Genomic DNA, 15,049 nt, shown 5'->3' on the forward strand with positions numbered 1-15,049 from the left:
GCGGGGACCGGGGATGCCGCGAGCGCGAAGCCGGGTGCCACGGGGGCCCGTTGGCCATCGGAAGAGGAAGCCAGGCCGCTCTCGGCACGGGCCAGGCCGCTCTGGGCACGGGCAAACCGCAGCGCTGCAAAGATGGATGCTCCCTGTCAGCTGCACGTCACATTCGGTTTCGCGCAGCCTCGTGATCAGGAAAAGCGCCAAAGCGAAGGTTACACCTCGCGCCGAAGATCTTAACGGCTCCGAAACCAGGTCGGCAGCCCTGAGATGGGTCTTTTTTTTTTTTTTTGGGGGGGGGGGGGTGGTTTTTTGGGGTTTTTTTGGCTGTTTCCCACCGCCGGGCGATCGGCAGCTCCGATGCGCCCAGGAAAACCAGGGCTGCGAGAAATTCCAGGCACGCCGCTAAACCGTGGCGAGGCACAGGGGGGTCCCCACAGATGTGCCCCCCACCCCTGTCAGGATCAGACGCGGAGGCGGCGGTTCACCCCGAGGGCCCCAGCGACACCCCGGCTGCACCCAGCACCCACATGAGCTGAAATCGCGCTCGCCCTGGGTGACAGCAGCACCACGGGCCGCGTCCAACCCGGCGACGTTCCAGAGCACAGCCCTGGGATTTCGAGGGGCGGGCGGGGGGGCTCTCCCTTCACACCCAGACAGCTCAAGCACGGCCAGCCCTGGGCTCACCGGTGAGATGGCCCACGATCCCCCGCCGGTAGCCAACCACGCACAATCCTTAAAAACCACCGTCCTCTTGAACCGCTTGTTGTTGCAATCCTTCCCCAACCCCCACCGCAGAGCACCGAGAAATAAGAGTCAAAACCTCCCACACCTTCTTCCAGAAGGACGCCGTTCCCCACAGGCTCGTACCCCCCACCCCCCCCTTTCCTCCTCCAGCCTGTCAGCAGCCGAGGCAGGCTCAAAAAAAAAAAAAAAAAAAAAAAAAATTAAAAAAATCCCTTTTCGGGGGGTGATTTCAGCAAACAGAAGGCGAGGAAGGCAAAGCAGCTAAAGCGAATCGATACGATCGCATCCATATGCTGTCGCTCTTCCTCCCTGCTTTCAGCTACCCTCTGCGTGCCCAAACCTCCTCCTCCTCCTCCTCCCTTCCTGGCAAAGCACCCCCCCCCCCCGCCATCAAAGGGACCCTTCTTCCCAGGCGCAAAGGGGAAGGGAGAGCATTCCCAAACCCCTCCAACGTTCTTATTTCGGGAAATCGAGCAAAGGGGAGAGGAACCGTGCTGCCCAGCTGCCCAAACGCCGAGCGAGCAAGGGGCTGTGTCTCCCCATAAACGGTTTTTTCATCCCCCCCCCCCCTTCCAATCCCCACAGCAAAAGGGGAAGGGGTGCGGGCAGGGCTGCCTACACGGAGGGAGGAGGCAGGCGCTGGGCTCTCCTGCTCCACGTTAATGCAGAGATGTGAAAGTTTTCCTGGTTGTTCCCCTTCATCCTGGTTTTCAGGTGGGGAAGCAGCATCAGGATTTTTTTTTTTTTTTTTGGGGGGGGGTAGGGGGGAAAGGAAGCGAAGAGGCAGAATCCTGCGGGGCAGAAAACCTGGTTTCCCCAAGCGGTGGCAGAGAGAGGCAGGGACAGGCAACCCCCCGTCCCCCATCGCCTCCCTGACCGGGGGAGAGGGAAACGCCGCGATGGCAACGCAGAAGGAACCGGGAATCGCTCCCAAAACCCGACAGAAGAGAAGGAAACAAAGGGGGGGTCCCCTCTGCTTGACGGGGGGGTGGGGAGCAGCCAGCCCCGAGCCGCCCCCCCCCCCCCCCCCCGTCATCGCGGAGGGCCGCAGCATCGCTCCCCAAGAAGCGGCAGCACCCAACCCCAACGCCGAGGATGGGGGGGACACGCAGGGACACCCCCACAGCCCACCCCCCCCCAAAACCCTCCAGGTGCGCGGGGAGGGGGGGGCGGCTGCTCCCGCCCCGCTGTCGCCTCTGGTTCGAGGGTGGCGGCCGCCCCCTCCCTGCTCTCCCCTGCCCCGGGGACCCCCCACGCACCCCAGGCCCGCAGCCAGGCAGCGCCCGCACTCCGCTTCCCCACCGCCCCCGGCCCAGACAGCCCCGCCCCGGCCCAGACGGTCCCCAGCCGCCCCCCCCCCCGTCCCCGGTCCTGGAGGAAGAGCCAACACCCCGTTTTCCCACGGGGGATCCCCGCCCCCAGCCCTCCTCGCCCATTCCCGAGGGCTGCGCCACCCCCCCGAACCCCCCCAGGGCCCTGCGCCCCCCCCAGACCCGCTCTCTGTATCCCCCCGGGCCCGCGGTCCCTGACCCCCAGCCCCCCCGAGCTCTGCACCGCGCTAACACCAACCGCAAAACGGGGGGCTCTACCCCCCCCCCCAAGCGTGTGTGTGTGTGTGTGTGTGTCCCCCAAAACCCCTCAGCTCTTCCCCTCCCCCAACCTCCGCGCTCTGCCCCCACAAAGGCACAACCCCCCCCACGCCCTCCCCCCGCACCCAAACCCCCACGCTCTGCCCCCCGCAACCCGCCAGCAGAACCCCCCCAAACCCCGCAGGTGCTGCCCCCCGCCCCCCCATTACAACCACCCCCCCACACGCAGCCTCTGGGCTCGCCCCCCCCCACCTCAGGCAGGCCCAGCCCCCCGCCCCCGCCGGGCCCGTCCCGGCGCCCCCCCCAACCCCCCGGCCCGGCCCCGCAGCCCTCACCTGGCTCGGGGGGCGCCGCCCTGGGGGCCGGGGGCGCCGGGGGGGGCCCTGGGGCCGAGCCGGGGCCGGGCCGGGCCGGGCGGGCGGAGCAGACGCGGCGCCGCAGCCACCAGCCGCCGCGGAGCGCAGCCGGCACCACCACAAACAATGCCGCTGATTGGGCAGCGGCCCCGCCGCTCTCGCCCCGCCTCCCGACCCCAGGCGCGACGCCTATTGGCGCGGCTCGATGACGGACGCTGCCTGCCGCCAATCGAATCGGTAGGCCTCGTCGCCGGGCCCGCCTCCCGTTTCTGTTTGGCGGGCGGGAGCGAAGATTGGCGAGAGGCTCCACCAATAGAAAGGCGGCGAGCTTCCCCGCGGGGCGCCTTTAATGGGTCCGCGAGCCTGGACATCCGGGTAACCGCCGGCCGCGCGCGGTGTCGGCGGGCAAAAAAAAAAAAAAAAAAAAAAAAAAGCGCCCCCCCCCACCCCCCCTCCACACTCCCCCCCCCCTCCCGCCCCGCGCCGCTCGCGGGGGAATTTAGGCCCAAAGCGGCCGCCGTACCCGCCCCGCGCCGGCCCACGTGGCGACCGGGACCAGGGTGCACGTGGCCCGGCGCGACGCCGCGGGGGGCGGGCGCCGGTACCGGGCAAGGCCGCGTGTTTCTCCTTCCCCCCCCCACAGCCCCCCCCCCCCCCCCCGCACACTCCCCGCCCCGGGGTCGGCGGCAGCGGGCAGGGCCTCGGCGCTGAGGAGGCCTCGCACCGGCCCCAGGCCTCTGCCAGGCCCCAAGATGGCTGCCGTGGCTGCAGGCCAACGCTCTGGCACCTCAGCGCCCCCCTCTCTATGGTGGGAGGGAGGCGGGGGGGGGGTGTCCCCGCGAGGGGGGGTCCCGCTCCCCTTCGATGTCCCCCAAGAAGGTGCCCGGGGACGCAGCAGGGAAAATACTGCAGCGGCTTTTATTTACAGACCCCCAGGGTGGGGGGCTCCTATTGCACAGTGGGAGGAACTGGGAGGGGGGGGGGGTAATCCCCAAACCTGCCCCCCCCCCCCCTCCCCAATAACCCCCCCAAACCCCCCTGGGCATGGGCAGGTGGGGATGGGGGACTGGGGACACAGTGGGGGGGGGGGGATGCACAGAGCCCGTCCTGGTGCCCACCCAGCACAAACAACAGGGGGGGGGTGTGCTGGGAAGAGGGGGGGGGGGAATAAATAAATAAAAATATATTAACACTGACATATAAAACCCTTTGTGAGGCAGGAGCTGTGGCAGGGGCGTTCCCCCCCCTCGCCCTTAGGGCTGGGGAGTGGAAGGGATTTGGCCTGGGACACCCCCCCCCCCCCCAGCCCTGACTCAGGGCTGGGGGGGGGGGCTGGGGGGGCCACCTCTAGCACTCGAGGGTGGCCCCGAAGCTCTTGCGGCAGTCGATGGCTTTGGAGCTGGGGGGCTGCGCCCGCCGCCGCCGCAGCTCCTCCTTGCCCAGGCTCCCCGCCAGCTTGTTGTAAGCCGACTTGTACTTCTTGTCAAAGGCGGCTGCAAGGCGAGGGGGGGGACACACAGACACAGAGCGGTCATCAGCGTCGCTTGGGGGAGCCCCCCCAGTCCCCCCCCATCTGCTCCCTGAGCCCCCCCATACCGATGTCCATGTGGTCCCTGCCCAGCGCTGCCAGCGTGAGGAAGAGGATTTCCCGGTAGATGCTCCTGGGGAGGAAGAGCGGTGAAAAATGGTGGAAGTGGGACACACACACACGCACCGGCTCGGTGCTGAGGTGGGGGGGTGCGGGGGGGGGGGTCAGCGGTACCTCTGCAGGTGTCGGGGTCCCCCCGGGGCCGTCTCGAGGAAGAGGGCGATGGCTTTGTGCACCTCGCTCAGCCCCACGTGGCTCAGCACGGCCTCCAGGAAGGCCAGCGAGAAGGGGTGGCCGTGGGGCCGCCAGGACCGCAGCCGGGTGGGGACGTTACCTGAGGGGGGGACACACAGAGAGAGAGCGGAAAGTGGGGGGGTCAGCGCCGCCCCGCCGCCGCCGCTCCCCCCTCCCCACCGCCCCCCGACTCACTGTGAAGCCGCCAGAGGACGTAAAGTGGGGGGCAGCTGTCGGGTTCGGGGGTCAGGACGTCCCAGAGCAGCCGCACGCGCACGCAGGGGGAGTCGGGGGGCTGCGTCTGCGGGACAGGCAGGTGGGCACGGGGCTGGCGGCCCCCCCCCTCTCTCACAAAACCCCACGCTAAGGCTCCCCCCCCCACGCCGGCTCCCCAGCCTTACCGGCGGGGTGGGGGTGACGTGCTGGGAGCCGAGGAGCAGGCGGGGGAGGTTGCTGGGCAGCCCCAGGCGCTGGAAATACCAGACGAGGTTCCAGTAGATGATGGGGTGACTGTCCACCAGCTCCGGCTGCGCCAGGAACTCGCCGCCTTCGTTCTCCACCAAACTTTCCAGCTCTTTCCGCAGCACCAACGGGCTCAAGTAGGCGAAAGCCACCCGCTCCGACCGCCGTGGGACCTGTGGGTGAAAAGGGACACACACACAGAGCTGGGACACGCTGCCCCCGCCCCGGGGATGGCTGTCACCCCTCGCCGTGCCCGGTACCGTACCGCCGCGTCCGGGCAGCCGTTGCAAAGCTCCGGTTCGGCCTCGTCCAGGGCCAAGCAGCGGTGGCGGTCGCTGAGCACCGGGCCCTGCGCGGCGGGAGGAGGGAGGGAGCCGTCCTCGGCAGCGCTGCGCGGAGAAACGGGGGGGTTACGGGCACAGGGGGGCACTGGGGTGTGCCCCGAGAATGGAAGGGTGGAGGAAAACGGTGGATGGCAAAGAGGGGGTTTGGGGGACATTGGGGACACCTGGGTGGATGTGGGACGCTGGGGTTTTTCCCAGATTGTGGAAATTTGGGGAAGAGCGTGGGCAGCAAAGAGGGACATTGGGGTTTTCCTCCAGAGGACAGAGGGATGGGGGACACGGGTGGGTGGCAAAGTGGGGTGCTGGGGACACCAGGGAGGATGAGGGGACATGAGTGGGCGGCAAAGTGGGGTGCTGGGGACACCAGGGAGGATGAGGGACCTTGTGGTCTTCCTCCTGAGGAGGAAAGGACGCGGGGGGACACGGGTGGGCAGCAAAGAGGGGGGCACCAAGGAGGATGGGGGACATGAGGGTTTCTCCCAAAGTTCGGGGGACACAGAAGCGCGTGGGGTTCCGCCAGGGCCGGGGTGGGGGTCAGGGGAGGCAGTCGCACCTGGGGGGCAGCTGGAAGTCCTGGATCTCGATGCTGAGGAAGGGGACGAAGGAGCGGGCGCAGAAGGGGCAGGTGGTGTTGAGGTTGGAGTCGTCCGAGGTCCAGCCGGCCATCACCTCCTCGTCGTACACCAGCGCGCCGCAGCCCTGGCACCGCGAGCAGCTGGACAGCAGGACCTGGCGGCAGCACCCTCAGCCCCCGCGGCGGAGACGCAGCAGGATGGGATCCCACCCCCCAAACACACAAACACACCCCCCCCGTGCCACGACTCACCTCCACGGCGGGCGGCTCCTGCCCGGTCGCCCCGTCAGCCGCCGGCTCGGTGCCTTTGGCGATGCCGGCGCTGCCCACCGACGTGTCCGACAGGTCCAACTCGCTGCCCAGCGAGACGGAGCTCTGGGGTGGCGGGGGGGGGACACACACGGACACCCAGTCAGTGAGGACGGACAGACAGACAGACACAGCGCCCCCCCTCCCCGGGGAGAAGCCGGCTACCTCAGAAGCGGTGGATTCGGGGCGCTCCCGTGGGCGCAGCAGGGTCTCGACGGGGCTGCGGCGTGGGGGGGGTTCCCCGTCCCGCTGCTCGGAGCCCCGGCGCGGGGGGCAGGCGGCGGCGGGGTCACGGGGGGCGGCGGGGAGCTCGGTGCTGGCGGCCGGCCGGAGCGGGGGCCGTTTGCCCGGGGACAGCAGCTGCTGTAGCTTGGCGGCCAGCCCCCGCCGCGGCGTGCCCCCCGCTAGCCCCCCGGCACCCGTTGCCGGCCCCTCGTCCGCCCGGTCGCTCTCGTCCGTGGCAAAGCTGATGTCCGAGAGGCTCCCGTCGGCGGAGCCGGGGGGACCCCGCAGCCGGGGGGGCAGGGGGTCCAGGGCTGCGGGAAGAAGGGGGGGCCGGGGAATCAGGGGCTCCCCTGGTCCCCCCTGGTCCCCCTCACCGTGGGTGCTGCCGGGGAAGCTGAGGCTGCCGCTCTTCACCAGCCGGGGGGCTGGGGGGGGGTCCCGCAGGCTGCGCCCGGCCCAGGTGGTCTGACGCTGCAGGCCGGGACGGGGCACCGGGGGGGCTCGGCCGCCTGCGGGACAGGACGAAGGGGCTGTCAGCGGGGTGACAACGGCCCCCTCCGCCCCCCAGCCCCCCCGTTCTCCCATCCCGCGCTACCTGGGGGGGCGGCGGCGGCGGCCCGGCGTTCCCGCTGCCGCAGGGGCTGCCGGAACTGGGCGGCCCCCAGCACCACGTTGCGGAGCTTGGCCCAGCGCAGGCGCCCGCCCTGGGTGCCCGCCGGCCATTTGCTCTCCAGCACCGCCTGGCAGGAGGAGAAAGGGGGGCGAGGAGAATGACACAGGTGCCAGCGGGGACCTCCCTGACCCCCCCCAACCCCTCCACGTGCGTGTCCCCCCCCTCACCTTGTTGTAGTAGCCGTAGGTGATGGTGTTGGGCACGATGCCGGCGCGTTTCATCTCCAGCAGGACCCGCACCGAGAGCACCGGCTCCCCGTACTGCCCGCAGAGCTGCATCAGGATGCGGTAGCAGACCTGGGGGGGAGGCAACCGTGGGTGATCGGGGACGGCTGGGGTGTCCCCCCACACCCCAAGGCGAGCCCCCCCTGCCCCAAATGCCTCCTACCTCGTCCGGCAGCACCACTTTGTGAGCCTCCATCTTGCGCAGGACCTCGTAGGCCAGCTGGAGCGCCCGCAGCTTGGCGGGGGCAGCGCGGACGTGGGTGGGCAAGTAGAGGAACCAGAGCCCGTAGCAGTGTCCCAGCAGGCACTTGGCCCACATGTCGGGCACCGAGGAGTACTTCTGGGCCACGCGCTGGGCCACCTTCATCTCCTGGGGATGAGGGGAGGAAGAGGAGGGAGCTGGGGAGCAGCCGGCGTCCTGCGCCCCTTGCCGTCCCCGCTGAGGCCTGGCCAACTCGTCACACCGTTGGTCACACTCACCTGCTTGGTCCTGCGTGGGGCCGGGCTGCTCGGGGCGCTGCTCCTGGCCTGGCACAGCTGGGCCACCAACGGGTCCCGGGGGGGCTCCAGGAGTTCGGGGCGCAGGGTGGGGAACCCGTCGTAGCTGGGGGGTGGGGAGAAGAGGCTGAGCTGGGGGGAGCCGGGAGGGTAACGGGGCTGGGGGGGGGGCTTGGAGAAGGGCTCACCGGTACCGCGCAGGCAGCTCAGCGCCGTCGGGACCCGCCGGCTGCTCAGGGGGGGTGATAAAGACGGTGTGTTCACCCCCCCGCGGGTCATCCAGCTCCATTAAGGGGGTGTCCTCCGGCTTCTCCAGCTCCGCCTGCACCTGCGGAGGGACTCGGGGTGTCACCGGAGGGGGCTGGCGAGGGAGGGGGACACGCAGGGCTGCAGCGCGGAGCCGGAGGGACCCACCTTATCCACGCAGGTGTCAAAAAACTCGAGGCAGGGGTCTCGGTCGCTGGCGAAGGAACAGTCCTCGATGAACTGGGTGAAGAGCTGCGTGCGCAGCAGCTGCCCGTAGAAGCGGTGGTACGCCCGCTCCCGGGACTTGAGGAACCCTGCGGGGGCCGGGGAGAGGAAAGGGGAGGAGGGCGGGTTGATTAAATCCAGTTGACCCCCCCCCGCCCAACACACACCCCCCCTTTGAGCCCCCTTTTCCCCGGTGCTCACCCTGCAAAGCGAAGAGGCTGCCGGCGTCGCGGCCGGGGGGGGCGGGCGCGGGGGCGATGGGGCGCAGGAAGGAGCGGTACCCCCGCAGGGCGCAGGCCATGAACCGCAGGAACGCCGCCCGCGCCTCCAGCTCCAGCTGCGCCCGCCGGCCCCGCGCCGCCTCCGCGTCGCTCAGCAGCAGCTCCAGCGACGCCTCCTCGCCCGGCCCGCTGTACACTGCCAAAACGTCAAAATATTTAAAAAAAAAAAATCAAATAAAAATGGGAGGAGGGTGCGCGTGGTGCGCTGTGGGGGCTGTGTGTGTGTGTGTCCCCCCCCCGCCACCCCTGAACCCGCACTCACTCTCATCCAGCTGCTGGGACAGGCTGTGCAGCGAGGCCAGCAGCACCTTGCAGGGCCGGCGCGGCAGCGAGCGGGGGGACAGCAGCTTGCGTTCCTCGCTCCTGGGGGGGGACACGCACAGAGGGACGAGCGGCTGGTGGACCCCCACCCCCCGCCCTGGAATCCCTCCAGGCAGCACCACACACCTCCCACCCTGCCCCCCCCCGGCCTCTCACCGTCCAGCACCACGGCCAAGAATCACAGAATCGTTTGAGCTGGAAAAGCCCCTGAAGCTCCTCCAGTGCCACCATGACCCTCCCCCTGACCCTTCCCATCTCCCCCAGATCCCTCAGCGCTGGCTCAGCCCGACTCTTCAACGCCCCCAGGGATCCCGGGGACTCCCCCCTGCCCTGGGCAGCCCATTCCAACGCCCAACAGCCCCTTCTGCACAGAAATCCTTCCTCAGAGCCAGCCTGACCCTGCCCTGGGCAGCTTGAGGCCATTCCCTCGGGGCCTGGCGCTGGGGCCTTGGCTCCAGAGACTCACCCCCCCTCTCTGCCCCCTCCTGGCAGGGAGTTGCAGAGGGCCAGGAGGTCTCCCCTCAGCCTCCTCTTCTCCAGACTGAACCCCCCCAGTTCCCCCAGCCGCTCCCCAGCAGACCTGTGCTCCAGACCCTGCCCCAGCTCCGTTGCCCTTCTCTGGCCACGCTCGAGTCATTCAATGGCCTTTTTGGGGTGAGGGGCCCCCAAAATTAAACCCACTCATCAAGGGGCGGCCTCTCCAGGGCTCAGATCCCTTCCCTGTCCCTGCTGGCCACGCCAGTGCTGACACAAGCCAGGATGCCATTGGCCTTCCTGGCCCCCTGGGCACCCTGCTGGCTCCTGTTCATCCAGCTGTCAATCAATGCCCTCAGGCCCCTCTCTGACTGGCAGCTCTCCAGCCACTCCTCACCACGCTTGTAATCGGGGGGGGGGGGGGCCCACTCACTGGAAGATGGTGTTGGTGTCCAGATCGACGAAGATGACATCCCGGGGGGGCTCGTAGAGGTCGAAGTAGCTGGAGTGGATGCCTACAATGAAGGGCACGGGGGCACACAGCACGTCAGCCAGCGCCAGCGGGCACAGCGGGATGTAGGGGCACTGCCAGCGCAGGGGGAAGATCATCTGGGGACAGGACAAGGGCGGTCAGCGCCGCGGGCCGGGGGTCTCCAGCGTCACAGAAAGAATCACAGAATCATCCGGGTTGGAAAAGACCTTGAAGATCATCCAGTCCAACCATTCGCCTCCCGCTGACCGTTCTCAACCCCACCGGATCCCCTCAGCGCTGTGCGTGTCCCCCCCCCTCTCCCCTCCCCGCCGCCGTGGCCCCCCGGCCAGCACTCACCGCCACCAAAGCTTCGCCCACGCTGGTCAGGACGTCGGGGCGCAGGGAGTGGATGAGCAGCTTCTGCTCGGTCAGCACGGCCACCAGCAGTGCCACCGCGTTGTCAGGGCCCAGGTTCTGCAGCAGCGTCAGGAAGCTGGCGCCGCTGCGGGGCACGGGGGGGGCGGTTGTCACTCGGCCGCCCCACGTCCCCTTCCCGTGACCCCACCAACACCCAGCACCCCCGCGGCAGGGCCCTACCTGAGCGGCAGCGGGGAGGACACGGGCCGGCACAGCAGCAGGTTGTCATACGGGGACATCTGAGGGGACACGGGGACACGGTGGGCTCGGGGGGGGGGGAGACAACGGAGAAGTGGGGCCACACACACCCCCACAGTGACTCACCTGGACCAGGATGCGCGGCCGCTGCGGGGACGGGAAGGGGACGTTGTGCATGAAGTGCGAGATGTGCCTGCAGGCAGAGGGGCCCGTCGGTGGGGGGGACGTGGCAGGGGCCACCCCCCTCTTTACAACTCCCCCTCCCACGCCCCCCAAACCTCCCCTCGCCCGGCGCTCACGTCTCGAGGGGCAGCACGTGGGGCCCCGAGATGGAGTAGCGGTAGATAAACATGAGGAACTTGCGGAAGACGTCGAAGAAAGGCCAGTGGGAGAGGACACAGATGCTCTTGCGGGTCTGGAGCGAGCGCCCGGGCACGGGCCGTCGGTCCACCACGCTCAGCAGCCCCAGGCGCAGGCTCTGCTTCTCCGAGAGCCGCTCCCGCGGAAACGCCTCGTGGAACTGGATGGCCGCCCCGTACACCTGCGTGGGGAGCAAGGCGGGATCCCCCCCTCAACTCTCCACGTCATTTCTCCACCCTCCCCACTTCTCCAAAAAAGAAAAAACAAACCCCGAGTTCTCCCCCACCCCGCCCCGCCCCGTGCCATCCTGCCTTGTCACCCGAGGCGCCGGTCAGCACGAAGGTGGAGAAGACGGGCAGCGGGTACTTGGTGTCGGCCGGCCAGCTCTCGATGGTGGCCCCCATGGGCAAGCAGAAAACGGGCACCGATTCGGGCAGGGGGAAGGACTCGCTGTCCTGCTCGGGGTAACGCCCCAGCAGCCCTGGGCGGACAGACAGACAAGCGTCACCTTATCATTTTTTAGGATTTTTTATCAAATTGTGTCCAGGTTTGGGCACCTCAATCCCAGAGAGATCTGGAGGGGCCGGAGCGAGGGCAGAGGAGGGCGACGAGGCTGGGGAAGGGCTGGAGAATCAATCCTGTGAGGAGGCAGGGCAGGAGCTGGGAGTGTTCAGTGTGAGGAGGAGGAGGCTGAGGGGAGCCCTCATCCCTCTCTGCAGCTCCTGACGGGACATTGCAGAGAGGCTGGGGCTGGGCTCTGCTCCCAGGGGATCAGGGACAGGACAAGAGGGAACGGCTGGAAACTGCCCCAGGGGAGGGTCAGGCTGGGCAGGAGGAGAAAATGTTTCACCAAAGAGTGGTCAGAGAGCGGAGGGGGGGAGTCCCCATCCCTGGGGGGGTTTCAGGGCCGTTGGGATGAGCTGTGGGGGGATGTGGGGTAGGGGAGAACTTTGTAGAGTCGGGCTGAGGGTTGGACTCGCTGATCCCGAGGGGCTTTTCCAACCGGAATGACTCTGGATTCTGTGACTCTGTTCCCACCATCCAGCCAAGGAGGGGGAAGGCGGGTACCCAGCAGCCTGCCAAGGCGACCCCCAGCAGGTTGACAGCCCCCCCCGCCCCAAAATGGCCACGACAGACCCCACCTGCTTCATAGACCAGCGTGTTGGCCTTGGCCATGGCGATCTTGTAGCAGAGGAACAGCGCAGGGCCCCACTGCAAGGAGAGAGCAGAGAGGGGGGGCGGTCAGCACAGGCCTCACGGCAGCAGCGAGAAGGTGGGGGGGGACACCCCAGGACCCACCATGCTGGTGTTGAGGTTCTTGTCCACCCGGCAGAAGGTGTGGGGGGTGCTCTCGCCCTTGCTGGGGATGATGAGGCAGATGTCAGTGACCCCCAAAGTGTTGTGGCCGTGGGGCTCGGCCGCCCGCCGGTATGTCAGGAAGGTGCGTTGGTGTCCCGGCCCCCCCGAATTCAGATTGGCCGAGCGGCTGTAGGGAGTCGTGTCCAGGATCTTATAGCCCGGCTTCGGGCGGTCTTTGCCCTCGTAGTGCACCCTGGGGGGGGAGAGGAGGGGTCAGGGGGACCCCTGAGGAACTCGTCGCCCTCCCCGGTACATCCCCGCTCCCCACCACTCACCCCAGTTCGATGAGGGGGGGCTTGTCCCGGCCCCGCTTGTAGCATATAAACATCTGGGGGTTGTTGAGCAGCCCGGCGTTGAGGTCAACGGGGTGGCCCGAGGTGGTGGTCTCGATGCAGGTGAAGCCGTGGGGCACCTCCTCGCCCTGGGAGCGGATGATGACGGCCACGTCGGTGATGGGCTCGCTGGGCCGAGCCGGGCGGTGCTGCTGGGCCTCCTCCTCCAGCGGCCGCGAGCTCTCCGTCAGCCCGGCCACCACGAAATAATCCACCAGCTGCGGGGGCTTCTCGTCCGACATGGCTCACGGCATCTGCAGAGGGGTTGTTGGCGGGGGGGGGACACACACGGTGTGATGGGTGGCCCCCCCTAACTCTACCCTGTGAGCCCACCCGTCCCCGCGAGCGGGGAAAGCTCCTCGGCGCTGGCGGGCTGGCACCGGGGGGTGCCCCACGGCCGAGCTGACGGGGCGAAAGCGCCGGGGACGGGAAGGGAGGAGGCTTCCGGTCACACCGCGAAGCGCAGGGCGAGTGATGGGGACCCCCACGGCGGGGGGGGGGCAGCAAGGAACAGCACCCCCAGCCCGAGCACGGCGGCTGCAGGGGGACACCCCCTTGGGCAGCACCTCTGAGACAGGACCCCCCACCCTGCAGCGCGGGCCGTGCCCCCCCCTCCATCGCGGTGGCTGCACCCCTGGCCCGCAGGCAGCCCCGCTCCCCGCCTCCTGTGCCCCCCCCCGCCCTGTCCCCAGCACCCCCAGCTTGCCCGGGCACCGCAGGAGGGGTCCGCGGAGGCCGCCGAGAGCTGCGCAAGGCAGAAAGGGGAAGGAAGCGGGTGACGAGGCCGCCAACACCCACGTCACACCCCCCCCCCCGGCTGTCACCCCGCTCTGTGGGGTATCGGGGTGCCACGGCCGGCTCTGCCCCAGCCCCACCTTAGGGGGCAGGGGGGCAAAACGGTCCCAAACGCCCAACACGGAGACCCCAAGCAGTGACACCGCGGAGGAGTCACCCTGATCTTGGGGGGTGGGGGGTTTACACCCCACTGGTCCTGTGCCAGCAGAGGCTGGAGCTGTCCCCGTCCCCCAGCCGGGGACCCCGGGACCCCCCCAGCCCCACCAGTGGCCACTCCGGGGTATTTTTAGCCCAGCGCCACGTGACAACGGCCAAGACGCAGCCCCGATGTAGCTTCCTGCCACCCCTCTCGGCGCGGGGGGGGGAGAAACCAGTGAGGGGGGGTCCCCAGAGCCAGCCTGTGCTCCCCCACACCCCCCCGTGAGTGCTCCCAGCAGGGTCCCAGAGGACAGGTCCCCTGACCCGCCCTCGTGTCCCCACACCCACCCCAGTGACCCCCAGCATGGAAGAGGCAGGGTTTACCCGGGGCGGGGGGGGGCAGGAACTGGCCCCACCGTGGAGCTGCCAAAGGGGAAGCGGCGACTGTGGGGGGACACCCACACACCCCCCCCCCTGCTCCTGCCCTGGCCCCATCCCTAGGGCCGCTGGCTGTGGGGCAGCCCTGCCCCACGGCCCTGCCCCAAAGGCAGGGGAGCACCAGGGGGGGGTCCCCAGGCAGCAGCCCCTGCCCCACGGCTCCCTGCACCCCACAGACCCCCCACCTCGGGCTGCAAAGGCTGGGGTGGAAATGGGGGTGTCAGCCTGGGCACCTGCCCCCCCCCCAGCTGGCCCAGTGCACCCTGGACACGAGGTGGCCCCACAGACCCTAGAGCCGGCCCTAGAGACTGCACCGCCAGCCCTACACCCTACACCCGGCCCTATACACCCTACACGGGCCCTACACACCCTATATGGGCCCTACACACCCCATACCCGGCCCTATACACCCCACAGGGGCCCTACACACCCTACACCCGACCCTATACACCCTATATGTGCCCCACGCACCCCATACCCGGCCCTATACACCCTACAGGGGCCCTACACACCCCATACCCGGCCCTATACACCCCACAGGGGCCCTACACACCCTACACCCGACCCTATACACCCTACATGTGCCCCACGCACCCCATACCCGGCCCTATACACCCTACAGGGGCCTTACACACCCCATACCCGGCCCTACACACCCTGCCCACAGGCCCGGCCCCACAGGCCCTAGAGCCGGCCCAGGCCCTACAGCCGCCCCCCACAGGCCCTACAACCAGCTCCACCGCCCCCCCCCCGGCCCCGGCCGGGCCCGAGCAGCCCCCGGCCTCACCCCCCCCCCGGCCGGTACCTGCGGGCCGGGCCGGGCCGCGCCGCTGGGCTCCACCGGGCCGCTACCGCGCGCCCGCCCGGCCCCGCCGCCGCCGACAGCGACCCCTGGCGGCCGGGAGGACTCTGCACCCCATGGGGGTCCGTCCCGTCCCCCCCCCCCAAACCTCGGATCTCCCCGACCCCCCCCACCCCCAAAAGCGCTACCAGCCCCCTCCCCAACACCCTCAAGAGCTTCAAGGAACCTCCCAAGCTCCCCACGGCCCCCCCGAGCACCCCCAGACACTGCGGGGACCCCATTACCCACCCTACACCCCCCCCCCCCCCCAATAAAGGACCCCAGACCAAAGGGCCTGGCAGAGCGGGGGGGGGGGGGGGCACTGGAGCAGCTGA

At 69.0% G+C, this 15,049-nt stretch overlaps 2 protein-coding genes across 2 annotated transcripts in view; both read right to left on the bottom strand.

Moving 5' to 3' along the window:
• The window catches only part of GATAD2B (GATA zinc finger domain containing 2B), a 42,269-nt gene extending 39,476 nt beyond the window's left edge, over positions 1–2,793 (bottom strand). The window contains exon 1 of the mRNA XM_074929097.1: positions 2,666–2,793. The gene's annotated coding sequence lies outside the window, so the exon portion shown is untranslated. The remainder of the gene's footprint in view (positions 1–2,665) is intronic.
• An 853-nt stretch (positions 2,794–3,646) lies between these two features.
• Positions 3,647–14,756, bottom strand: DENND4B (DENN domain containing 4B). The gene is made up of 27 exons (XM_074929105.1): positions 14,679–14,756; positions 12,446–12,756; positions 12,111–12,363; positions 11,954–12,023; positions 11,123–11,292; positions 10,751–10,992; positions 10,578–10,644; positions 10,434–10,492; positions 10,194–10,338; positions 9,798–9,973; positions 8,832–8,932; positions 8,490–8,705; positions 8,232–8,377; positions 8,006–8,145; positions 7,800–7,923; positions 7,483–7,689; positions 7,263–7,391; positions 7,013–7,162; positions 6,363–6,977; positions 6,141–6,263; positions 5,868–6,043; positions 5,239–5,359; positions 4,910–5,143; positions 4,704–4,809; positions 4,449–4,608; positions 4,283–4,347; positions 3,647–4,179 (listed from the first exon to the last, which is right to left on the bottom strand). The coding sequence occupies exons 2-27, from the start codon at positions 12,742–12,744 to the stop codon at positions 4,034–4,036; spliced, it is 4,440 nt and encodes a 1,479-aa protein (XP_074785206.1). The 5' UTR covers positions 12,745–12,756; positions 14,679–14,756; the 3' UTR covers positions 3,647–4,033.
• Positions 14,757–15,049: the final 293 nt, after the last annotated feature.

This window comes from Athene noctua, chromosome 29, assembly GCF_965140245.1.
Source record: "Athene noctua chromosome 29, bAthNoc1.hap1.1, whole genome shotgun sequence".
NCBI classification, from domain to species: domain Eukaryota; kingdom Metazoa; phylum Chordata; class Aves; order Strigiformes; family Strigidae; genus Athene; species Athene noctua.

What these genes read in the sequence shown, in the direction of transcription:
- DENND4B (XM_074929105.1), bottom strand. Translation starts at nt 12,744, where the DNA reads ATGTCGGACGAGAAGCCCCCGCAGCTGGTGGATTATTTCGTGGTGGCC. An exon ending in CACGTGCTGCCCCTCGAGAC is followed by an intron (nt 10,645 to 10,750) that starts GTGAGCGCCGGG and finishes CTCTGCCTGCAG; the next exon opens with GCACATCTCGCACTTCATGC. An exon ending in TTGACACCTGCGTGGATAAG is followed by an intron (nt 8,146 to 8,231) that starts GTGGGTCCCTCC and finishes GTCCCTCCGCAG; the next exon opens with GTGCAGGCGGAGCTGGAGAA.